Source organism: Drosophila guanche, unplaced genomic scaffold (genome assembly GCF_900245975.1).
Source record: "Drosophila guanche unplaced genomic scaffold, DGUA_6, whole genome shotgun sequence".
Lineage (NCBI taxonomy): Eukaryota > Metazoa > Arthropoda > Insecta > Diptera > Drosophilidae > Drosophila > Drosophila guanche.
In genome coordinates, this window is record NW_022995748.1 from 6,243,040 (window position 1) to 6,268,935 (window position 25,896).

General features: G+C 46.4%; 3 protein-coding genes across 5 annotated transcripts in view; 2 read left to right on the top strand and 1 right to left on the bottom strand.

Moving 5' to 3' along the window:
• The window catches only part of LOC117584160 (neural cell adhesion molecule 2), a 48,369-nt gene that overhangs the window by 20,328 nt on the left and 2,145 nt on the right, over nt 1–25,896 (bottom strand). For 2 of the 3 annotated variants that reach the window (XM_034272923.1, XM_034272921.1), the window contains exon 2: nt 23,471–23,703. In XM_034272923.1, coding sequence (XP_034128814.1) covers nt 23,471–23,666 — 196 coding nt within the window. In that variant the 5' untranslated portion in view covers nt 23,667–23,703. Of the gene's footprint in view, nt 1–23,470; nt 23,704–23,858; nt 24,068–25,896 lie in introns of those variants that run through there. The other variant, XM_034272922.1, reaches the window with a different exon arrangement.
• On the top strand, nt 13,926–16,320 carry LOC117584158 (glycerol-3-phosphate dehydrogenase, mitochondrial). The gene is made up of 2 exons (XM_034272920.1): nt 13,926–14,461; nt 14,518–16,320. Exons 1-2 carry the CDS (start codon nt 13,970–13,972, stop codon nt 16,186–16,188), a joined length of 2,163 nt encoding a protein of 720 aa, XP_034128811.1. The 5' UTR covers nt 13,926–13,969; the 3' UTR covers nt 16,189–16,320.
• LOC117584161 (serine/arginine-rich splicing factor 4-like) lies at nt 16,839–18,794 on the top strand. Its single transcript, XM_034272924.1, has one exon. It carries the CDS (start codon nt 16,934–16,936, stop codon nt 18,656–18,658), a length of 1,725 nt encoding a protein of 574 aa, XP_034128815.1. The 5' UTR covers nt 16,839–16,933; the 3' UTR covers nt 18,659–18,794.

Sequence of the window (25,896 nt, forward strand, 5' to 3'; positions counted from 1 at the left end):
TTGAATTTGAAATTCATGCAGACTTTTGCCTGGTTATGGGAATTAAGATATGTCGACAGACAGACAGACAGACAGACAGAGAGGCAGACAGAGAGTGCCGGGAAAGCGGATAGCCAAATGCGGAATGGGCACTGGGACTGAGAGTAGACAGTGGGGCCCGTCGCGTGGCGTCGCTTTTCCTTGTTTTCAGCTTGGCACGTACAGACATTTAACATATGTACGTATGCCAGGGATTCCATGCGGGGAAATCGTTTACGGACAAGCAGACGGTTTCGGGCGGCCATTAGGGCGTAGCGCGAATTGTGTTGGAAATAGGTGTGAATTGGGCTTATTAAATGTTGTGGAAATATTCATATTTATTTAGATCACGTAAAGGGTTCGTTTGGTTTAGCATTCAAACCAGAATTACGTATGACAGCGCTTAGTGGCTCTACACAAATCAGCAAATAAGAAGAGTTTGTTTGCCCGCAAACTATTTGTATTTACAAATATTTTCCCACTGATCATTTGCACATTTTTGGCATGCCAAAAGCTAACTCTCTCTGGCTAACCCACTCTTGAGGGCTCTGTGTCAGAGGTACATCAGCGTGCCGAAACTTTTGTCTTTACAGCACCATAAAGCCAGACCATAAGCAAGAAGAGCTGGCCCAGGGTCGTAGGCCAAATGTAACTGCGAGGCAAAACATAAAAAGTAATGGCATTGCATTGTGGTCGACGATTCAAGGACGGCAAGTACCGAGTATGCAATCGTAAACATAATTTACATTGAGGAGCAGCCAGCCAGGACTTAAATTCGCAGAAAATAATAATTAGGCTCGGGCGAATGGCAAGCCCACGTCCTTGGCCACAACAAAAGGACCCAGAACGGACTCCTTAGAATTGCAAATGAAGTGTGAACCAGAGTTTGTGGCTTCTCCGGGGCCACCCTGAAACAAAGGCCCCTCGAAAGAGAGCAGAAAAAAAAGAATGTATCTTTCGAGACATTATTAAAAGTTTCTCCTTTCTTTTCCCTTTTTTTGCTGGCTACTTTTTGGGGGCGGTCATTTACATTAACATCCTTTCATCCTCTGTTGACAAAAATATCAAAATGAAATTGCTGCATAATTTGTCCTTTCCGCCTACGATATTCCCCCTTCGGCTTCGCCTTCGCCTTCGCCTTCTCCTTGGCGCCTCCTTTTCTATTTGCCGAGTGTCTTTAGGGAAAGTTTTCTATTAATTTTTGTGGCTGTCATTTGGCGGGCAGCAAAGTGTAAATAAATACAACCAACTCCACCGTTCGGTGTCTTGAACAATTTCTTATCTTGGCGGCCGACGAAGCGCAAACTTAAATTAAAATGTTGGCAGGACATTCGTTGAATTATTCAGCAACTTTCTGGCCAGCAACTCTTTGGCTTTTTATTTTGCGGCCAGTTGCTTTTGTTGAAGGCAAATGTAAATTTTTATTTCGTCCCCCCCCCGCTCGCCGGACATCTGTTTCAGTGTATTTTGCGGGCTGCTGAAGGTGGAGTTTCAGTAATTAAAAATCAACAGCAAGCGCCAGCACCCACAGTAGGGGGGAGAATGATTTCTTTTCATGCTTTTCAAGTCAAGTTATTTACTGAGATCTACCCTGCCGCCTCTGATTTTCCCAGCAGCAGAGATTAATAGGTATTTTAAAATCTTAATAATTTCTCTGAATAGTATTTTCATATTTGTGTAAATAAAACATTGAAGAACTCGCTTCACATAATTGAAAACATTTTAATACATGAAAAAACCTCTTTGGAGGGAATGATGCAAAAAGCAGTTTTAGTGTCGGGATTTTATATTGCTTTCAAATTTTGTATTGTTTGTTTTATGGTCAGTTTAATATTTGATATTTTTCTATGCATACTCATAGAAAGCATTTATTAATATTGCCCAGATACTTTCATTCATTCAGGTGCTTTGTGTACAACATATATACATATATTTATTGATATACATTTATGTAAATGAAAGCATTAAGCAAACACCCAACAACAAAATTAACATTGCACAAAGACCAAAAGGTAATTGAAGTATCTAACAGAAATTCCCCAAAGCCAAAACTAAAATATGAAAACAGAAATTAAATTTAATACGCAACATCCAAAGCTAAGTGAGGGATCAACCAAAAGTATCAAGTGGTAAATGCTAAAATTCTTCAAGTTTCATTCAATTATTTTGTTCAATCAAAGGCAACGTGGGGAAATTAAATTAACTCAAAGTAAGGCAGAGTCTGGCATGTCCAAGAAAGGTTCTTGGCAAAACGTTTAACTTAAATTGTCGTAAATTTGAACAGGCTGTCGCCGAGGAGGTGCGAAGCAGCAGCTACAGCAACAGCAACAGCGGGCATAAAAATGTGTGTGGCCAAAGTTGCCTTCAATCTGTGAAGGGAAGTGGATGAAATCCCATTTCTGGCCCCCTCAAGCATCGATACTGGTACTAAAAGGATGGGGGAGTATCAAGCCAAAGGCCAAAAAGCCAAGCATCCAGCTTTTCACTTTACTCTGCCCTGTGTCCGCTGGGCATAATTTCCCAATTGCAGGCACATGTGGCACAAACACACAAAGAGAGAGAGAGAGAGAGAGAGATCTACAGATCCACAGAATACGCAATCCCCTCGCAGCCATTCCCTCTTCAATCAAGCACAATGAGCCGTTGAATCTCTTAAGCACACTCCTGCCACAAACACACAGACACATGAAACAACACTTTGGCACGGTCAGTTACGTTTACGCATTGGCCACGCCACGCCCCCGTTCTTCCCTCTTGTACAAAGGGAACGCCCAGCGGCCCAGCGGGCCAAATGCCCACTGCCCCACTTGTTATTTATATTATGACCACTCACAGTTGTTGGCTCATTGTCATAAATTTCGCCAAGTGTTTGCTCTGTGGCCTATCAAAAAAAATAAGAAAAAATAAAGCAAGTCCAAGGCTTCCGGGATCGAAGCGATAAATACCCTGCCAGGGGTAGAGTGAGCTAAAGTTGCTTTGATAATGTTTAAAAATGATTACAGAAATTTGTACAAAAATCAGAATACCTTCTGCAGGCTCAAGGGTACTTCTTGTGCTGTGTGTATAAAATGGCAAACATTCTCTTGGCTGTGTGTAAAATGTTTCCCTGCTTGTTGTTTGTTGTGCCCCTTCTGTTTCCTTTGGTTGTTTGGCCGGCGCCCAAGGGCCTTTGTAGCTAGCACAATGGCCGCCTCTTGGCCAATTTAATAAATTCCGTAAATTGTTTATGTTTAGCTTCAAGTGATGTACGAGTATCTGTGTGTGTTGACTGTTGACTGACATTGTTGACTGTTTAGATGTCGGCCAGCGTTTGACTTTTGAGGAGAGGAGCACTCTGTATGCATTTGCCAGACATAAGAGAGCAACAAAGCAAATGATGTCGCTGCAGCACAGTTTGGTTGGCTCTTCTTTAAGCTTTTAATCCCAGCAATTGGCAGTTCCGATTCACAAATGTTCACCAATTAAAAACTCCTAATTCGCAGACAAGTTTAGCTTTAATTTTTGGCACAAACACACTCCACACACACCCGCCTTTCCGTTCAAAAGGTGGCTTGGCTTGGCTTGGCTTGGCTGCAATTTAATTACACTCCGGGCAGAGGGCACGAATCCATATTCAGTTTGCACCTAGCAAACCTCTCTCTTTGAAAAGTTTTCAACACCCACGATGGAAGTTTCAGTGTGGCTGCTCGATCCGTACATGCTCGAGCAGCCACTAAGCGCATAATCTTGTAAACTTGGCAAAAATGCTTCAAATGCCATAACTAAAATAAGCAAGACAGACACGAGTGTGGTGGCAAGGAAGGGGAAGGTAAAGCAAAGGGAAGCAGGCAAAACATATTATCCCAAAGGGCACAACCAGATTCCGAGCATGGCTTTCTTTGGCAAAAGTTTCTGCAATGGCGCTGGTGCTGGTGCAAGTGCTTGATGCAAATTATTTGGCCCGGAGGTTAACTAGGGTCGTTTAGCAAATGCCTAGAACACACACAGGGACACACAAAAAGACGCAGCATTCAGCACTGGCGAGCTGGAGATGGGAACTTGCTGTCGTGACTATCACGAGCAGCCAGCCAGAGCTTAGCCCACAGGCCTGATTACTCACTTCACGCGCTTGTCCCTACATCCTTTTTTATGAGTCCTTGGCTGCATTGGCATTCATGAGAGCCGAGCCAGGCCTTTTTCTATGCCCTGTCTAACCACAGTCTGAGCTGCAGCTCCAACTACAACTACAACTCCCACTCCGATGGCGAGCGACTCCAGCAACAATGACAAGTACAATAAATGCCTTTCAACTGCGGTCTCACATGCACTTGAAGTGGAGTTCTCGACTAGGCAGGGAATGGGCATAGGGCGCTGGGCGTGGGTTAGGCTGGGTGTGTCATAAGCCTCAAGTGCAATTTGAAGTGAAGTGCCTCATACATCTGAAGCATGATAGTTCGGGGGTGTGCAGTCTGTCTGTCTCTGTTTCAGTCTGTGGCTTTATTTTACTTGGGAGCTCCATGTTAGGCTGCTCTTAATGAAACTTTATCCCTGTAGTGCTAAAAGTCTTGCCATCTGGCCAGGTTCTAGCCCGTGCTGATGCAACTCTCTCTCTCTCTCTGTGCTGCTAGAAACCAGATGCATTCGGGTATTGCCTGCATCTGAGTCCATGTCCGTGTCGGTGTCTGCATCTGTCTCTGTCTCTGTCTCTGTGTCTGTGAATTGTGGTTGCACTTAATTTTCTGTGAGTGGCAGCTGCTCTCACTCTCTGTCCCTGTTTGTCTTTGGTTTATATTTAAACTAATTTAATCAAATTAACAGAGATAGATACACAGCTGACGCAACAAGTTTTCTTTTATATATTCGATTCTATAATTGTCTAATGGCTCCTTGCCTGAGGCCAGACTTAGTCTGGAACAAAATAAAACATCAACTGCAATTAGTTGGGCAATCGAAGCTGAGAATAACAAAGTTCTTTTGTGGCAACATTTGCCACCGATTGACTGGCATCAAAGCCAGCCTAGGATGCTGGCATTAGGAGGGGATACCCACAGGCGGACACCAACAGACTTGTGGGCTGGAGGCACTTCAGCGTCGGAGACGTGAAACTCTAATTAAGATTGATGTGTTTATGTGCTCGGATTTGGCAGTGAATGTGTTGGGCTTCCTTCCTTCCTGACTGACATTCGTGTCTGCTTTCTGTCTGTGTGTGTCTCTCTGTTGTGTCTGTGTCTGTGCCTGTCTGGCTGGAGGGCACCTGAAGTCAGAGTTCGTTTTCATTTTCAACTTTCTAAAAGTGGATTTTCCCTCGGTTGCCTTTGGTAATTATTGATGAGCTTCGATTTGACTTTTGTTTTCAAATATATTAACGTAATTAGTCCAACAAAGTCCGCCCCTACAATAAGCTAAAGCGTTTTCCTTTTGTTGTGTCCTGCTGTCGCTTTAACTTTAGCTTCGATTTGGTCTACAATTTCCATTCCCGTGCCACACTCGGTGGTGGTGTGTCTAGTCAATCAAAATGCCATGGAAGCGGACCGTCTGGCACTCGATGAACTGATTGACATGCACAAGAAAAAGGAAAAGCCCGCTTCATTGGCTCTCCTTGTGGCCGTATGCAAATTGCAGTCAGTGTGGCCGACTGTCTACGTGTGTGGGATTCATGGCTGCTGTGGTTAACCGCCTGACCGGGAGTCGTTGTCGCCTACCAGCCCAGACCAGAGGTGTGTCTGCCTTTGAGACTCATCAACTTCAATTGGCTTTAATGGCCGGGGTCACAGAGCTGACTGGCAGTCATAAAGCTGAAACTTTATACGAAATTCCACAACATTTAAGAGTACGAGAATTGAGCGTTTGCTTTTCGTTTTTCCTCCATTTAGCAGCCATCAATGATGGGATGCACTCGTGTAATCCCATTTACAATCACTGCCAAAAGCCCTGCCAAACTCTCTGGCTCCATCCAAGTATCAATAAAAGCAATTAAATTTTCTATTAACGAAATCAACTGTGGCAAATGCGGTCGAAGCGTTGACGACAACAACAGAATGGGGAAAAGCAAACACAATTCCCCCCGTCAAAAATAAAGCAATGCATGCCGACAACCATCATCAATATCATCCACATCATGAGCATCCTTCTACTCATCATTATAATCAGCCCCCAGCCCATTGCCAGCTTCATCATCATCATCATCATCGAAATCAACAAGCAGCGCAGCATCTATAAAAACAATCAGAATCAGGCAGGCAGGCAGGCAGGCAGGCAGCGGAGGCAACCGCCATGGGAGGAAGTTCATCAAACCAAGCGGCAAAAACGGAACTAAAGCCAAGGCGGGGAGCTGTTCCTGTGTGTGTGTTTGTTTGTGTGTGGATGTGTACATGTGCGCGCTATTGTTATTGCTTTTTGGCCATCTTCATTGCCAGCACACCCTGCAGGGTCCTGGCGCTGCAGCATGCGTCTATTTGGAGTCCAAAGAAAAAACCCTCGTAATTTCGGTTTTTCTTCTTTTTTTGGCGTTGTTTTTGGCTGGCTGCCAAAAACCTCTTCATCATCAAAAAACATGAGGAGCGCCCAGGCCAGAGATCTCTGTAAAATTAACATAGATGGAGAGTGCAAAAGAGAGACAGAGATAGAGAGCTACAAAGAGACACAGAGTGAGAGAGGGAGAGAAAGGCAGAGACGTGGCAGAACAATTTGTGCCTTGTAGGCGGCTCCAGCTCGAGCATATGAATGGAAATGCTACTCGAAATGCTGATGAAGTTGCCCGTTGCCAGGGATTCATGGACTCAACTCCATTGCACTGCACTTCCCTCCGCTCCGCTCATTCGAGGAGTGCAGCAAAAGAGGAACAAGAAATTAGAAGTTCTCGGTTTTCGGTTTTCGGTTTTCGGCTCTAGGAGAAATTATGAAACGAAGGGCCACAATTTCTACCCAGTTCTGGGTTTTGCAGACTTAAGCCTGAAGGAAGTCTCTGTGGGAGTGCATGAAATGGAGAGGAAATAAATTGTTTATGCACAATTCAAGAGGCATTTTAATTATTTTGCAGCTCTAAGTACTTTTAAGTGTTTTCCATGCCTCATATGGCATACAATTATATTTTATAACCGAATTAGGAACAAACATTTAAATTTTAATATCAAACTTTTGTGGCGCTGTGCAGTGAAAACCAATCAGGTGGGAAAATTAAAGTGTTTACCATGGGAAAAGCTGTAACTGAATGCTTTCCGGGCAATTAAATAAACACAATTTTCAAATTGTATTTAAAGTACAGCCCGAAACACACACACAGCCTCCCTTGGACTGATCTGCTTAGAGAGCGATTCGTCCAGAAAAAGGACGCTTAACTTCCGGTCAAATACACACACAGACACCCACAGACACCCACTTGAACTTCAACCTATGAAATTGGCAACCTTCAACCCGGCCTGGGAACCTAGTGCCCTAGGGCCTTGCCTTGGCACGTCCGACTTGCGAAATTTACTTAGCCCTAAAGGCAGAGAGGCAAAGTGTGAAAAAGCCGACGAAATTCTGTTATCTAAATGCGCGTTGAACTTTTCAAGCGAAAGGATAGAGAATGGAACACAAAAGGCGAACCGACAGAGCCTTTGGACAAAAGGATATACACCCACACACACACACACACACACACACACACAGGACACAGCCTGAATGCGCTTATTAAAATCCTTTTAAAACTGTAACGACTGCCGGCTGGAAAATCAATTAAGTCGAATACACTTCCTTGAGGATAATTGCTTTCGGAACGAGAGAGAACCGCCGCCAGGCTAAAAACTTTTCGTCGAAATCAACTTCAGCTCCAATAACGAGTTAAGCGAAGCGTTAAGGCCTAATGGCAATTTTTGGCGAATTTTTACAACCAGCTAACCAAGGCCGAAAAAGGTTGCTATGATTATTGCGTGGTTGAGCTTGCTGGCAATAAATATTTTTAATAAATATTTACGATAATGGAAGCACATAAGAGATGATAATAAAATATCAACAGAACTGTTATTCTATTTTAAATATAATAACAAATGATATAATCCGTTTAATGAATGAATTATATTGAATAATATTGTGCCGGCAAGTGCCCAGCGATTAGTGGGAATCACCTCGTCGACCCACCACCCAACACCCTTTTTCCACTCGCCTTAACAATGTTCAGGCATAAATTCAAATTAAGTGCGCTCCAGATTCTTTTCTCAAATTGTAAAACTTTATAAAGTTAGTTAATTAATTTTGCCGTTTAGAGGGAATCGAGCTTGGGGCTGGATGCGTGCCCGCCTCCTTTCGTCGAGAGACTAAGTGATTTGTTAATTTGTAATAATACGGACACCAACTGGTTGCCGCAATTAACGATAATGAATGGGTTGTGGCATTGGATTTTGGCATTCATTCCAGCTGGCTATTAGCCGTAATTGTAGACTTTTAAGCAGAAGCAAACGGCAAAGTGAAATTAGCATGCCCGATGGGCATAATTTGCGCCCAAGAAAAGTGCCCAAAAGTGCTCAGGTGCAACAGGGACACAGAGTCGAATGAATGCTCGTGCCAACTAACATCCGGCTGTTTATATATTGCGGGGGCGTGGTCCGCACTCTGATTGCCCCCAACGTGTTTACAAGCGTTAAGCGGAGCGCCATTAAATGTTATGGTCGTGTGGAAAAACATGAGCAAATGCCGGCTGCCAAAGTCCAACCAGGTGATAAAGTGTCGAATGTGGCTTGTCCTGGCCAGCAAACGGAGAGAAGCGAGAGAGGAGAGCACTGAGCTGCAGCTTGGCTGCTTGGTGTGTTGGCCAGCTGTTGAATCCACACTGCATTAAGTGCCTTTAAGGATTTCAGCAAGAAGAAAGTGAAATAGAAATAGAAAAGTCTGAAGAGCTGACCCTGTTCGGATTGTTGTTAAAGCATGAAAATAAAAGTAGGAACTCCAGCAAAAGGCCAAGAAGTTAAACTTTTGGTTAGTGGAAATATTGAAAAACTTACTGACGGGCAGCCAAAATTGCTTCTCTGTGACTTACCTGAAAGTAGACAGTGAATAGAATTGGGTTTAGTCAAAGTTTAGTCAAGTCATGCCTGTGCCTGTGGTTTTATATCCCAGCTGTTTCCACTCTTTCCCACTGGCAATCCACAGACAACAATAAACTCCAACTACAGCTCCAACTGCACTCAACTCAACTCAACTCAATCCTTTATGGTACAACGCTTGATTTCATTCAGTGCTTACGTATTTAAATAAACTCCAACCCGGGGCTACTTAGCATGCATGTGGATGCGGATGAAGAGTGCGGATAAGGCAGCAGGGAGGAGCAGGTGGAGAATGCGAATGCAGTGCTGTGGGTAACCGCAAGTTTACTCTGGCATAGCCAAAGAGCAAATGGGCAATCGGGGTGGACTGGGGGGTATCGATTAAGCTGGCAAACACCAACGAGCAGGGGGGACAACCACAAGCTGAGCTGCTGGGTAGCTGTGGCACAAATAAATGGCCAGGCCACAGAATGGCCATCGAGGCAGCAATTAAAAAGCCCTGTTGGGTAAACACGGCAGCAGCTAATGCGCTGCCTCATTGAGTCATTAATTTTCAGGAAAGCCAAAGGTAAGATATGCCACTGACAAGTGCCATGGGTGGCAATGGACTGGGGGGGGGAGCAACCACCTTGCAACCTTTGCAATTTGTCCCCATCGATTAGTGTCCGGCGCACATCGTCTCTGCCTTCTGACAGCCTGACAGCCATGTCCACGTCTATTATTTTCAACTTAACATGGCGCGCGCCTCTGACAATTGCCCAGGACATTTGCCCCCCCGCCCCGCTATCCCGCTGTCCCGCTGTCCCGCTGCCAATCACCCAACCCAACCCACACCCAGAGAGGGCGACACAATGCGACTTGCTCACCGCAAAAGCTGCACAATGGCCGACCTACAACTCACTTCCTTCCGCTGTATGGGGCCACGCCCCGTCTTGTCATTCCCCCCTCACATTCCTACACTTTGTTGCCACTTTCCTTCCACTATTCAACTGTCCTTACCCTGCCTTGTAATATCTTTAAGGTTTTTCTGTTTGTCGTTGCTGTTTTTACTCTTTTCCCCCCCGCTTCTGCCGCTGGGCAACGTGTGTCCAGCGGAAATGACAACGACAGTGGCAATTACATTGTTGCATGACACAAATAGTGTTGCCTACAACAACGATAAACGACAACGACAACGACAACAACTACAACAGCTACACCAGCCTAGACAGGGACAAGTTACAGGCTAGTGTGAATGCAATGTGGAAACAATGTTTCAACCTGCGGGATACCCTATGGATTAATACAGAAAATGCTTCAAAATGTACCTAAGCATTACCCTAAACGACGCTGAATTAATGCACCTAAACACACAAACAAATAAGGAACCCTGGATATATATTTTTTGAGACTTTTCCTGAGCTTTTAAAGTCAAAATATTGCTAAAAATATCGCAAACAATTCATCAATTTTGCATTTGAAAGCTTAATATTTCCCAGACGGTAAGCTAAAAACACAAAGTGTTTGGGTGCACTTTATAGATGCATTTGTAAGCTTTTTAGAATGGCAAAGTTCATTACAACCACATGTAAGATAATACATAATTTATCAAACAAATCTATCAGAAAAAATAGTGGTGCGTGTCCTCTAAGAGTCCGAGCATGCCCTCATCCATACGCTGAGTAGCTGGAGTGGCAAAAGTTTTAAAAAATAAAATTGTTCTGTCCATGGGCAGCTACACGATTGTCTGTGTGTTTCTGTCGCTGGTCGAGTGTTTTGCGGGGGCGGGGCAGCGTGTGTTGCAGAGGTAAAAATTTAATTGATGTCAGGTCGTAAAAAAAAAAAATGTGGCAAGTTCAGTCGCTTCAAACGCGTGGCTGACCCGCCAGCGTTTATTTAATTGTTATCAAATGTCCTTCCTTTTTGTCCACGATGCGACATGCCGTGTGTCCTGTGTGCATGAACCGAACCCATTCGCCATTCGCAATTCTACATACAACTTGGCCACTCGGCCACTGCCATGGCCGAGTGCCAAACTAATTGCTACAAATTAACGCCTTTATGCCCGGGCCAACTGCGCATGGATCTGCCAAGTCCCCAGCTGGGCACTTGGACAGCAGTCCTCCATCCCTTTGCGTCCCATCCCTTTGCGTGTACAACTCAATTATGCCACAATCCACATTAATATGGCGGCTAAATTTGGCTCAATCGTTGACAATTCGGTAAGCCCTGCGGCAATATACCAAATGTACTGCCCGCTGACTACAATGAATCATCAGCTGGTCGCCAAATGACAGTCGAATGAGGTTTAAGCTGGGGAATAAAATATTAAATATAAATTTAAGCCTTTCTGCTGTGCATATTTAATATAATTTAATTTAATTCTTTTGACTCTAATGAATCCAATGAATCATTTCTTTCATTGCAGAATACTTGCTGCAGCTGCTTCGAAAATTATAGATTTGCGGCTTGTCCACATAAATCAAAACTTTTGCCAATAAACAAAATTGAAAGCTGCAACAAATTGTTGTAGCTATTCGTGGGGTCTGCCTCCCTTATCCGTTGCCACACAATTTGTGCCACTTAACACCTCGCTGGCTGCCAGTCGAAGCGCAGCAAATCGTTTATTTTGAATTATTTTAATTTAAGCATTTTTTGTTTTTTTTGTTTTGTTCTTTTGCTTCTGGCCTTTGAACAAAAATATTAGACAAATTTCGTGCGCTTGTTTGCATTTGCTCCAGCTGTGATTTGTTTTATTTTCTGTATGTATAAATTACTTTTTTCCTTCCTTTTTCCCGAGCGACAGACGACAATTTGTGTCGCTCGGTTGTCAGGACAACAACAACAACAACAACAACAACAGCAACAGAAAAAGCAACGGCGCGTATACGTAATAATAAATGAGAAGTGGAAAAGTTTCGCCGCCGCCGTGCTTATTGTCAAGCTCGGCCAGGCCATAAAAAACAAACTTCAATAGCAATAAGGCGACAAAAAGAGACCAGAAAAGAGCAAAAACAAAAAAACAAAAAACCAAAAAAATCGCCGGACCAAAGGAACGTCGGGGCAGAAACAAAAACAGCAGCAGCAACGGCAAAAAGTTCAAGGCACTGACTTTATAGCTGCAATAATGCCCAAAGAGGACCGGTGGACCCCACCAGCTAGCGGCGGGGGATTGGGGCGAAAAAGGTGAGCCACACGCCAACAACATCAGCACACAAAACAAAGCCAGTTGCAGCCAAGAGCGACAGGGGGCAAGTAGCTATGTAGCTATGTAGCTATGTGGCAGGAGGAAGCAGCCAGGAAGCAACAAGGCCACGCCATACCGCGCCAAATGTGTTGAGGCACTTTGGCGAGGTAACGAAATGTAACAAAGTGCCGGGGCGTGGCGGGTGAGGGTGAGGGAGTGGAGAGGAAAGTTGTGGTGTCGGTAAGGACTATGACTATCGCATCGGGTTAGGTTTGTTATGTGGACTATACCGGAAATTTGTGTTTAGAAGGCCGCTGATATTGTTCTTGCTGCTCTTTTCTTTTCGTTCTTTTTTGTTTTGCACAAGCTCAGACGATTGTACAACGAACAACACAAACATTTTTGATTATATTTAATGTCATTAAAGTTAGTTATTAAAGCGGGTTAAACCTGAAGCTGTTGCTATCTTTTTAAAGATTTTATTTACTATTAGAAAAGGTCTTGAAAGTTGGTTTGAAGTCAAAGTTTAAAGGAGACTCTTCCTTCAGGCTGTACATTATTTCCCTCTGTATGCTTTGAGTGCTGAGCAACAAAAGTATATTTGATCGATGACTTTTAATCGGAGTTATTACCCATTCATTGGCTCACATTAACTAACAATAATGCCAACAATCAGCAACATTTAATATTTATCTATGCGGAGAGGCGATATTAATGACCAGACCCAGAGCCAGGGCAAAAGGACAAGGGGCACGCAAAGTCAAAGTAAAACGGGGCACAATCCCAATGGACAGGTAAGCAAGCAAACAAATAAACAGACACCAAAAGCCAGACCAGACTGACAGAATGACAGACGGGCACATTAATAAAGTCAATAGAGAGGAGACAATAGTTGAAAATGAACAAATGAATTGAAATTACTTAAACAAACTCATTAGCGTGTGAAAGTCAAAGGCCTGTCGGTCATATTGTAGTCCTGCGGCAGTCGCTAGACACTGTTGACACCAATTGTTCCAGCTCCTTCTCCATGTCATCGGAGTGATGCCCCCATGGGGGATCTGCGGACAAGCATTCATATTCCAGCAGATATAAACAGTGGTGGATAATAATTTTTGTGCTTACCCACTGGACAACGCCCCTGCCCTCCCAGGAAATAGTCCATTGAATGGTTGGGAGTATTTGGCCCACTCGTCTCGGTTTGCATGTAATTAAATTTCCCAACCCTAATGTGCTAAGCATAGTAATTTAGTTTCACATTCCCACACAGCGCCGCCACGGGGGGTGTCCCTCCGTCTGTCTGTTTGGCAGTCTGCCTGCCAGTCACGAGTTTAAATTGTCAGAAACTGTGACAGGTAGACACCTTTCCGCGTGGGGCAGGGTCGAAAGGTGGGACCCACGCAGCCCGCATATCTATAATTTTCATTAATTTTAATTGGCTTTGGGTGTGGGCGAGAACAGAGGTGTTCATTAAGCGAGCGAGCCAGCGAGTGAGTCCCCATAAATTATTCAAGTTTTTTATTGAATTTCAAACAGTGAGCATCGATGGGCAGTTGTTGAACTATGAACTAGAGAGTGTACCAAAAGGATAATTGCTTTAATAATTTCCCGACAGAGTAGTCTTCCCAGCAGCTGTCTAACTCCGATGGAAACTCACATCAGTTTTGGTTTTTGGCACTTGAAGTGCCATGTTTTTGGCAATAATTTTTCTACTGCTTGGTTGTGTTCCTGTTGCACTCGAAACGCGTAGAAATTCGAAATTTTTAAGTGTTTTAGCTGGAACTTCATTATGCTCTCCGAACTGTGTACGAGCCTGGTGAGGAGCGTCTCCTCGACGACGCTGCTGCGAAAGTCGAGCTGTTGTGGCGTGACGCTGCCAAAGTCGCGGCAGGCATGCACTCAGAAGAAAACGCCCACGCGGCAGGAGCACCTGTGTGCCATGAAGCGGGAGGAGTATGATGTGCTGGTGATTGGCGGCGGCTCTGTCGGTTGTGGCTGTGCGCTGGATGCCGCTTCTCGCGGCCTCAAGACAGCGCTGATAGACGCCGATGACTTTGCCAGTGGAGCCAGCTCAAAGTCGAGCAAACTAATTGACGGCAGCGGCTCGTATATCAATGATGCCATGCGGGACAAGAACTTTGAGCAGCTGCACATCATGAAGCAGGTGCTGAGCGAACGTGCCACCATGCTGAAGATTGCGCCGCATCTTAACCGTGTGCAGCCGATGCTGATGCCCATCTACAGTGTCCTGCGCTTGCCCTTCTATTGGTTGGGCTTCAAGGTAAGAGATGGAAACGTATTTAAGTCATAATCTATAATTGTTTCGACTACCCTTAGGCATATGACTGGCTGGCTGGAGCATCGAATGTGCGCAGCTCTCACTTTCTCTCGAAGGAGGAAACCCTCGATGAGTTCCCCCTGCTGCGGGCCAAGGGTCTGCGTGGTGGAATTGTGTACTACGATGGCCAGGTGGACGATGCCCGCATGTGTCTCGCCCTCGTCCTGTCAGCCGTCAATCTGGGCGCGAATGTGGCCAATCACATGGAGCTGGTCGAGCTGATACGCAAGGATGGCTGCTGCCGATGCGCCGGCGTTCGCGATGTGCTCACCGACGAGAAGTTCTACATTGAAGCGAAAGCAGTGATCAATGCCACAGGCGCCCAAACGGACACAATTCGCCAGCTGGATGATAGCCAAACAATGCCCATTTCCGTGCCCACACTCGGCACGACGGTGGCCCTGCCCAGCTACTTTGGTTCGCTGCAGTACGGCCTGCTCAGTCCCGCGGCCTCGAAGCATGATCCCACGCTGGTGATGGTGCCCTTCGAGAACCACGTATTGCTGGGCACTTCGGATGGCATTGTCGATGACATCAAGGAGAGTCCCATGCCGCAGGAGTACGATGTGGAGCTGCTGCTGGACACGGCTCGCGATCACATGGATGAATGCGTTCAGCTGGGACCGGGACATGTGCTCAGCGCCTGGACAGGCATGCGGCCAGCTGTGGTCTGCCCTACAGAGGCAAGGCCGCTGGTACGCAACTATCTGCTGGAGGTCAGCGAGTGCCGTCTGATCACCTTGGGCGGGGGACGTTGGAGCACGTACCGCGTGATGGCCGAGGAAGCGGTGGACACCGCCATCGAGGTGTGCGATCTGAACCGCGAACTGCCGCCCAGCAGCACCAAGGATCTGCTGCTGGATGGAGCCGAGGACTGGTGCAGCATGTTGCCCCTCAACTTTTGTCAGGCCTACAATGTGCCCATGGACGTGGCACAGCACATTTCCGACTCCTATGGCTCCAATGGCCGTACTCTCCTCTCGGAGGCCACGCGGGAGTCCAAGCGGCGCCTGCACTGCCACTTTCCCTACATCGAGGCGGAGGTCCATTATGCAGCGAAGCACGAGTACGCCTGCACCCTGGTGGACATCATATCGAGACGGCTGCGCGTGGCCTTTGTTGATGCGCTGGCTGCGCTCCAGATGCTGCCACGCATCCTGGCCATCATGTCCGAGCACCACAAATGGGAGAAGAAGGAACAAAGGAAGCAACTGGTGAGGGCACAGCACTTTCTGGTGCGTCAGATGGGTCTGGGATCGGTTGTGCGGTCCAAGCAAAAGACGAACACAAACACCAAGACAAGGGATTCAGCGAGCACCGACTGTGATGGACAACAGCCGAAGCTTGAGAGTACAGTTCTCTGCAAGGGACTTGCTCCCAAAATGGTGTTTTATCAGGGTCCAAAGCCAAACAAATCGGAAAAGTATCAGTTCGCAGTGAACTTCAACTACAAGTGCAAGTCACTGGCCAAGAAGCAGAGCACTGCCACGATCAAAGTTCCGATTTCAGAGCCATCGTTTGGGTTCCTGCCGCTGCCCGTGACAAGCGGCATTACCACAGGAGCAGCCAACTCTAGAGCCAAGCCCAAAGCGGGACTGCTGCCTATGACCTGGACCATGGGCAAACGCGATTTGGCCTCTTCTGTGTGGCGCAATAAATTTATGTGCTGAGCAGGCCCACTCTCCATCAAGAGATGACATATCCCCCAGTTCTAAAGGTCGTTCATATCGCTATCGGGAAAAATGCTTACGTGCCTTTAGTGATTATTTTGCAGTGAATTAAACAGATGCAGCTCAAAGATATTCAACTGGTTTGTTCTATTATTTCTAATAAGAATGCGAGGCATATTAATACCTTTTCCTAGGGAAAAGCCTAAGAAAGCAACTCTCGACATGCTCTTCTGACTTGTTATATGAGTTTTTGTATAAACTTTGGCCTGAAAATACTTTCTTTGCAGAGTAGAATGCCAATTCGTGTGGAATCCACGTGTGGACTACAAGCACTAACCAAATAGCACTAACCAAACCAAAAGGTTTCAATAAAGGCTGCATAAAATAATGATCAAAGATCCCTTCTTGCCACGGTTACAGAAGGAATATGTGCCGCTAGTCTAATCCCATTTGTTATAAATCAATTAAAAAATATATTTACAATTCATTTTCTATCGAGCATTTAAATTCTTGCGAAAAAATCTTAACCAACACTCTTTTATTGGTATTTCCTGTACTTTCACGTAGCAGCCCTTGACTTTGCGTGTTTGACAGCTTGATTTTCACCGAAACACTTTCACTTCATTCCATCGCAAAAGTCGAAGTGTAAGAAACAATTTTCGGAGCTCTAATCAAATTTAATTATTTTCCAAAACCGAAAAAAGTTGTTCTTCATTAAAATTTTGTGATTTATTGAAAAAGGGAAATGGTCGAGCAAATGGAAGCCACAACCAATAGCGGTGGCAATGTGCCCATCACTGGTAAGGCGCCCTCCGTGCCCTCGAAAGCCTCCAACGAGAGTGACATGAAGGATGACTCATTGAAGCCGAGCAAGCGGGACAAGTCGGGCAAGTTGCACAAGTCACGGGATGGTCACAAGTCGAGCAGCAAGGCAAAAAAGTTCAAAACATCGTCGCCATTGCGCTCGCAGTCAGAGTCTTCGATGTCCTCGATAAGCATGGGCTACAACGAGTCTGATCTCTCGAGCAGCTCCGACTCCGGCGACTCGTCGAGAAGCAACGAAAAATCGTTTGACCATCGCTGCTGCCATCGCCGCTTGCATCGTCGTGCACGCTACGGGAAGCCGTCGAGCCATCATCGACGCCGCTCAGAACATTCCACATACAGCAAGCGTCGTCACCCACAGCCCGTGCCGCCTCCGGAAACAGAAATTGAGAACTTTGATAAGTCTGACTCTGAAGACAAACCACGCCGCAAGAAGCGCGGCAATCGCAAGGAGTTCAAGGATGTGGCCTGCCAAACGAGTCCGCTGAAGAAGACATCGAAGCCAACCACCGCAGGTACCAGCTCCAGCTCCGGTTCCGGTTCAGGTGCCACTGTTAAGACAGCAAGTCATGCTTCCAATATAGAAGCTTCTGGTTCCAGTTCCAAAGTTGAACACAAGCAAGACCCGACTGGTTCCACTGGTGGTTCCAGTGCCAACTCAAAGGCAAAGAGCTCCAGCTCCAATGTAAAATCAATTGTTTTTTCTGTGAGCTCAAAGCCAATCGATCCGGTGAAGCTCAAGAGGGACTCCACCAAGACTGTCGAAGAAGAAACGAAGTACTCCAAGCCAAACGACTCTGGCCACATTCCGAAGCAGCCGATTGTTGTATCCAGTTCAACTGCCAAGCTCGCCGATACTTCTGGCTCCAAGACTCATACGATTCCAGCTGCGCCGCCAGCTATTCCGAAGCTTCCAGCGGCTAATTCCAATGACAAAGTCACTGCCAACGCAGGCGCCAGTCAGCTGCCACCTAAATCTGAGATAATGCAGCGCAGCATTCGCACTCGATCTCGCTCCAGCTCCCGCTCTCGTACCCGTTCCCGTTCACGCTCCCGTTCTGGCTCCCGTTCTCGTTCGCGTTCCCATTCCCATTCCCGTTTACGCTCCCGTTCGCGCTCCAAGTCTCGCAGTCCCAGGAACAATCGCCGACGTGTGACATCCCCGAATTCGGCAATCGACCGTGCAATGGGCAACTTCCGGACAGGGGCTCCGCCCATCTCCCACGTGAGGCTGCACATCAAGGGGCTGAGCCGCCAGGTGACCAAGGAGCATGTGACCGAGATCTTTGGCAGCTTTGGCCCGCTGACAGCAGTCGACTTTCCCGTTGAGCTCGAAGCGAATGACGGCACGGGTCGCGGATTTGCCTTCGTGGAGTATGCCAATCCCCAGGACTGTGCACGTGCCATCAAGAACATGGACGGGGGCCAGATCGATAGCAGAAGAATCGTCGTGTCCGCCTTTCGCCCGAACAAGGTGCGTGCCGCCTGGCGCCGCCGATACTCCCCCGTCCAAAGTGGCATACGCCAACGTTCCCGTTCCCGTTCTCACAACCGCAACAATTTTGAATCCCGTTTCCGCGATCGCTCTCGCAGCCAGTTCCGTGGCCAATATCGTGCCCACCAACCACGTGGCTATCATTATTAAGCAGAGGGACCGGCAGCACTCAACATTCACACAGAACAATCAATTGTAGTTCTTACACTCACATAAATATTTCTGCAGCTGCACTTATGACACACAAAAATCAGAGCAAGCGCAATCCCATTCCATTATAGCTCCAGCCATGTAATTTGCTTAAACAAATTGTAAAATACAAACACTTTGGGTTTGCAATTGAAGCGTGGGGAATTTTTCTGTGTTCGATTTTTCGCTTGTTTTTTGCTGGCGTTACTTTGACAATTTATGGCCTCCAGCCTCAGCCGTTTTGTTCTTAATAAATGAGGAGGGAGATGCCGGCCCATATTTTGAATTATTGTTATGGCAGCTGTGCAGAATCATTTCTCGTTTGCTGTGCCTCTGTTTTGAATATGCTTATCGTTCATACATTACTTTATTTATTGGCTGATTGGGGGTGGGCTGCTGCCTTCGATTTCTTATCGAGAGTGTGGGCAATGTGTGCGCCATATTCTGGCTAACGGCCGCTCGTTAGCAGCGCAAATGAGCTTTTTATGTCATCGAATTTTTAAAGTGTGTTCGATAAATGACTTTCAAATTAAAGCTGAATTTTGTGTAGATTTCTAATAAATTTCTGGGTATTTTTTAGTCACGATTCTCTTGTCCATTTCCGACTGCGCAATAGTCATGGAATCGCTGAGCGCGACTGTTCCCATGCCCATCTCTGCCTGCAGGAACCTGACCGTGCGCAGCATTTGGTCTTCCTGCACAGCTGTCGTCCAGTTTAGACGCCAGCCCATGATCTGCACCACTCGTGGCAGCATCTGCATGGCTGCGGCCACATCCACAAAGGCCACACGCATCCTGCGCGCCAGCACATCGACCGCGGTCAGGGCGTACTCGAAGAGCACCGCATAATGCACTTCGGCCTCGATGTGGGGCAGTTGATCGTGCAATCGCCCGTGGCAGCCGTCAAAGGCGCTGAGCAGGGTGAAGGCATTGGTGCCGTAGGATTCGGACAGATGGTGGGCCACATTGGCGGGCAGGTCGAAGCTTCGCATGAGCTCGAGGGGCAGCTCCTTGGTCCAGTGGCGTGCACCCTCAAGGGGCAGCCTGTGGGTGCAGCATTCGGACTGCGGATGGAGTCGCAGCATCTTGATGGCCCCATCGAGTGTGTCTTCGGCCATGGCACGGTAATTGGTCCAATCCCCGCTGGCAATGGTGAGCAATCTCCGCTCGCTGCCCAGCAGCAACGGACGCCTGGACCCTGGTCCTGCCACACTGGGCCACAAGCCCTTCCATGCACTCAGAACATGTTTCTTGCTCAGCAGCACATCCTGCCTGATCTTCTGCCTGAACTTGTCCAGCAGCTCATCCACTTCCGTTTGCATGGGCTCCAGTCCCAAGGCACCATCGCTGCTGCCCACCAACGTGTGACCCTGCCAGGGCATGGCGAACACCTCCCCCGGCCGAAGTCCGTGCACGGCGCAATTCCGGGCAAAGTAGCCGGGCAGCACAATGTGTGTCCCAGCTGTTGGCCGAGCTATCGCCACGGACTGCTTCGAGTCCATCAGCCGCACATAATCCGCGAAGGCCCCCGCTGCATTGATCACACAAGTCGCCCTTACGGCCAGCTGCTGTTGGCTGAGTAAATCCTTGGCGATGACCAGCCGAATGCCAGTCAGATCCGGAGGTGAGAGCTGCTGCACCTGGACATAGTTGGCCACACTGGCACCCTGTCGAGCTGCTGTCAGTGCCAGCGCGAGGCAGAGTCTGGCATCGTCCATCTGCAGCTCGTAGCTGACCAGCGAACCCTTCAGATTGTCCATCCTGAGCATGGGACAGGCGAAATGTGTTTGCTTGGCGCTGAGAAAGTGCGAGGCCTTTAGCTTTGAGCCACCAGCGAGAAGATCGTAAAGCTTCAGCAGGAGCCAGTGCCTGGGCAGGTCCCCATATTCCTCGATTGGCATTACCATCGCCACTGGCTTCACCAGATGCGGAGCTGTTTTCAGGAACAGCGCCCTCTCCTGGAAGTCGTCGTACATGCGGAGCAGCTGCTTGGTGTCGCGAGCTCTGAGTGCCGACTGCAGGCTGCGGAGGCCGCCGTGGAGGAGCTTGCTGGACTTTGAGCTGGAGCCGCTGCCAAAGTCCGAGACCTCCAAGAGGGCGGTCTTCAGGCCACGCGAGGCGGCATCCAGGGCACAGCCACAACCCGTGGCACCACCGCCAATCACCAGCACATCGAAGATGTTGTCGCTGAGTGCCTTCAGCTGTTCTGTTCGGGGAGGGAGGCGCAGATCCGCCTGGCCTTGGCTATGGCTACGGGAACAGTTGCAGGAACCGCTCACACAGTTACTACGAGATAAACCACAATACAATTTAACAAACATTTTTTTTTTGCCTTTTTTACATACACAATTTTGAGCTAACAATAAAACAATACAATAATTATATTTTAATCTTCCATTAAGACATCTGAGGCAAAGCTTCAGTCAGCCAGCATTCAGCATAGAATTCACATCAGCCTCTTCCTCATTTGCCTTCTGGTTGAAAAGAACTTTCACCGAGTCACGCGCGGAATTTCCCTTCCACCATAAATAGTCGCTTTAAACGAGTCTAACGCAGAAGAACACTTTCACTTGGGCTGCACATTTTTATGCTGATTAGTTTCGTTAACAATTTGCAGCACGCGAAAGTATTTCGGCAATTTCAAACTTGAAACATAAATCGCAATGCACGAGCCCAGCCCTTGGGCATGCCAGTGTTGCAACAGCAGCGACGTTCAACTATTTTAATAAGTTTTCGGCCAGCAGTCTGAGGAGCTAATATGGAAAAATGCATGTGGCGCACACGCGAGCTCATAATAATAAGAATTCCGGGCAGGAAGGAAGTGGGACTGGCGAGAGGACTGCGGACTCCTTTTTCCTAGAGCAGTCAAGGACACTTTAAACCAAATTATAACACTTTAAAAACCGCTAGAAAATGAAGAAAATTCCGCAACAGCAAAAAATCTGCGACGGAAGCCTTGCCATAAAATGGTGCAAATAGTGGAAAGCGACAAACGGAAATAAGAGGAAAATAGTATGCCATAAAATATGTTTTACTGCTTTTGGGACTGTACGCGGAAACCCACTAAAGGAATGAAGGAATGAAAGATACGCATATGCAATGCCAAAGTTTTTTGTTCAGAAATGGCAGAGAAACAAGAGTATAGTAATTAAATTCAATAAATATTAAACACATTTTCTCACATAATTGTATTTGTTACTAAAACCTTTGACATACATTTAGCATTGAGTTGTATGTTTGTTTGTTCAATGCAGTCAAGGGTATTGATGCTTGCACATAGGAATGGTCCAACCATAAAACATTATATGGCAAAACGCAAACTATATACAGTTTTCATATTTGCAGTAGTAATTTCTTGCCATACCATGCATAAAATCATAATATATCCAAGCAGACATACAAAAACATTTATCTACAGCAACACATAGCCTCAGCATCAGCGGCAGCCCTGATTCAAGGGGAAAGCGCATGGCAGTCGCTGTGGGAATGGCACTCAGCCGCAAAACATTGGACCAAACGATAAGTGACAAACATGGTAAGGCAAACAAATGTATATTTTATACATATGCCGGGGAAAGGAGCGTGGGGCCGGGCCGGGCCGGGGCCAGAGATGCACAACTGTCAGATAAGTGTGGAGAGCATTTTGCAGAGAGAGCATCTTTTGCCCGCAGGTGACATGTTAAACGTCTTGTAAGCATTGCATTTCCTTGCCCATAAAATAGACGAAAGAAATAAGAAAATTGTGCTTCTGGCGAGCAGCACGAGAGAGAGAGAGCAAGGCAAATTTACTGTAAGATATATATAAACATAAGAAATAACTGAACAACCATGACAAGGCAGGGGCCAACCATCTTTTATCTGCAGTGCATTCATTTTTGTTGGCAGCGACTTCAAAAGGGTTGAGTTGTTGGCTTTTGCTTAAAGCATATTTGATTATGTCACAAAATATCCTCAAGGGTACTACGCTCTTGTCTGCTCTGCTCTGCTCCTTCTCTGTGTTTGCTTAGCCAAAGATAAATTTAACAAATATGCAAATAGGACAAGCCCTTCCTTGCACCACCTTTCTTTTCTGTCTTGTATACACAGCAAAATGGGAAATTGTTTTTCATAAATTTTTCTAATATGCACAAATTCCCCTCAATTCCTGCTCAATGTCGAAAGTACTCGTGGAAGTGGGCCATGAACGTACGGCACAGAAATAGGCTCAGGAAACAACAAAGTCAATCATTTTCTCGTTCGAAATTGCTTTTAATGGCAAAAGTAAACACACATTTTTCGGAATGGAGCAGGAATATATCTTGATATTTATTGAATGAAATTGGTTGGCGTATACGAGAAATAATGGAAATAGATTTCAAAGTCTTAAGTGCACTCCACGTGTCAGGAAATAGAGAAATTGAGGCATTTAAATATTCGTTTCCTACAAAATTCTGCCTATAAATTATTGAGGTGCAAGTTGTACGAATTTGAGTGCTAATAAAAACAAGAAAATATTTGAACTGCTTTGATAGTTTCTTGAACAATTACAGGCACACATTTTGGTTTTACTTCTCATTAGTTTTTCAAAAATAAATCTCAAAACAATACTAATTCGATTAAATTTAAAGGCTAAATTATACCAAATAACTTTGCGACTTTTGTGCCTTTGTTGGTTTTCCCCCACAAAAGAAAGGATTTCGTTTGACATAATACTTTGCACCGCCCAAACCACAAATCAATCAATCAATTGGGAAGCCCATTAAAAGCGGCTCATTAAATTATCAAAGCACTTACCCTTTGAGGGAATCTCGGCGAGAGTGGGCGTGGCTGTCATCAGCATGGTAACAGCGGCATTTATAATCAGCAGGGTGGCCAGGTGCCGGACACGGACTCCGGCACTGGCACTGGCACTGGCATCGGCACTGACCTGTGGGCGTAGGCATTGGCGGAGGCGTTTGCGGGGGCGTGGTGGCCTGTGTGGCTCTGGCATGGCTTGGCTCTCGATATCCTTTACCTTGGTTTTCCTTCTGCAATGGGCAAGGGCAAAAATGTTCAACACTCACGTTGAGTTGCCAAAATGTACGAGCACCGCCACCGCACCACTCGGGTGGAAGTGTGGGTGTGGATTAGGCGGCAAGGGGCAGGCAACGGCACGGCGCACACTGGCTGGTAACATTTTCACCTTTAATCACTTAAACGGCGCGTAATCAACATCAACAACAACAACAACAACGGCAATGGCAGCAACAAAAACCAAACAGGTTGCAATCAACACCGACATCGTCGACAGGTTTGAAATGGAGCGTCATGACTAGGACGAGGATGGTGTATAAGTGTAATGTGGAGCAGTCCTTGGGTTTTTCCATAAATGTTGTCCCTCTTTTTTTTTTGTTTACGATCACCGCCTGATCGCTAACCACATGTGGTTATCGCACTACAATATCGATAGCAGCACTTATCGCATCGAACTATTGTGAACGAGTATCGGCTAAGAGAGAATATCGTGCTAGGGTATCAATTGGAGTACTTTCGTACAGCAGGGAATTACGCTACAGTAACGATGATGATGATGAGGATAAGTGTAAGGCTGATGCCAGGGGTTGGCTACGATGATGACGTGCGGGTTTGCCAGCACTTAACATGGCAGTCTAACCCCTCGGCCCCAGGAGCAGAGCCCCAATCCGGATGCGGATGCGTGGCAAGACTCAAAGTTGTTGTTTTTGCTGTTCCATTTGTTGTTGTTGTACTTCCTGTTTAGAGGAGCCTCACTCTTCTCGTTCATAGTTTGGCATTGACTTTAGCTCTTCTGACTTTTGACTTCTGATTTTCTAACTCTATGCCGGCATTTGTTTGCACGATGCTGTGAATTTTTCCGCTTGGCTCGTGGGCCGCCCCCCCCGCACCGACACGCGCGTGGAAGTTAATTTTTGAGGGCCTTAATTTGAAGCGTTTGAGACTCAAATTTGTTGAGTGGGGAACGTCAGATGGAATGTTGTCAGACAGCCATCAGACGGTAATTTGATTTGTCGACGGAAGTGAGGACTAAAATCTTAACATTAATTTAACAAAAGCCTTTAAGTTGTTCTGTCCGATGGTTGGGGGAGATTGGCAAAGTTTTGGACCATTTGGGTTTGTAGTTGAAGGGATATTCTGTGGGATTTCAATTAAAACTAAGAGTTCAAATGACACAAGAAAAAGGAATAGTTGAAATTTTACTTCCGGAACAGGAAATTCTTTGAAATTAAATAATGAGTTAGAAGAGATAGAAATTTAGTTTTATTGCCTTAAATTTGAATTAAAAAAACTCAACGAACATTTGTGCAAATATTTTACAAACTTCTACAACTATTTTCAGGGTCTCTCCATCCCATGCCATTTTGGTGACTGCCTTGAGGCAAAGCTTGATTCTCGTTTCGGCCTCAATTTGCAATGTCGAGCTGTCAACGCTGTGCTTGCCGGCAAATCAAGTCTGACAAATGAAATGATTACACAAAGTAAACAGCAAACAGGTAACACACAAACCACCTGTCAGAAAGTTTTGTGCAAAAGGCAAACTCACCGCCAACCCATCCCTTGCCATGTTCTCCCATCACCCAGCGTTGAAAGCTGGGGGGGACTGACGGACAGTGCACAGAACATGACAGCATTTTACAAGCGGAAAGCCAGAAAGGAATATTATTGACAGCAGCAAGAACAACAACTGCGAGTACTGCTGGTAAGACAAACAAAACAGACGAACCCCGAGCGGCGCAGGGCGCAGGGCGCACCAAAAATGCAATGGCGATGCCAGCAAAATGGCAATGGCAACACTTCCGTTTCCGCTTCCGACGCTGCGGGCGACTTTCTCGCACAGTTGGCAAAACGTTGAGCAAACTCAAAAGCAAAAGCAACAGCAGGACGACAGGATGGCATCGAAACATAACAAAGCTTGTTAGTGTTGCACCCCATAGCGCGCAGCAAGAGCAGCAACAGCGGTGCCTCCAAACTTGTACCCCAAACCCTTGCCCAAAAGGGATATCTGTGGATATCCACAGAGTGGGCGGACCTGCCTGTGGGCTAGGTGGAACAATGGCGACGAAACGTACAAAAATTTTAAACGCTTTTAATATTAAAGCGTCCGGTATAGAGACATAAAAGGCTGGTACTGGCACTGGCACTGGTAGAGCCCCTAACGGCAAACCAGCAATATGCAACAAGGCGTGCAACAAAAACATCGGCAC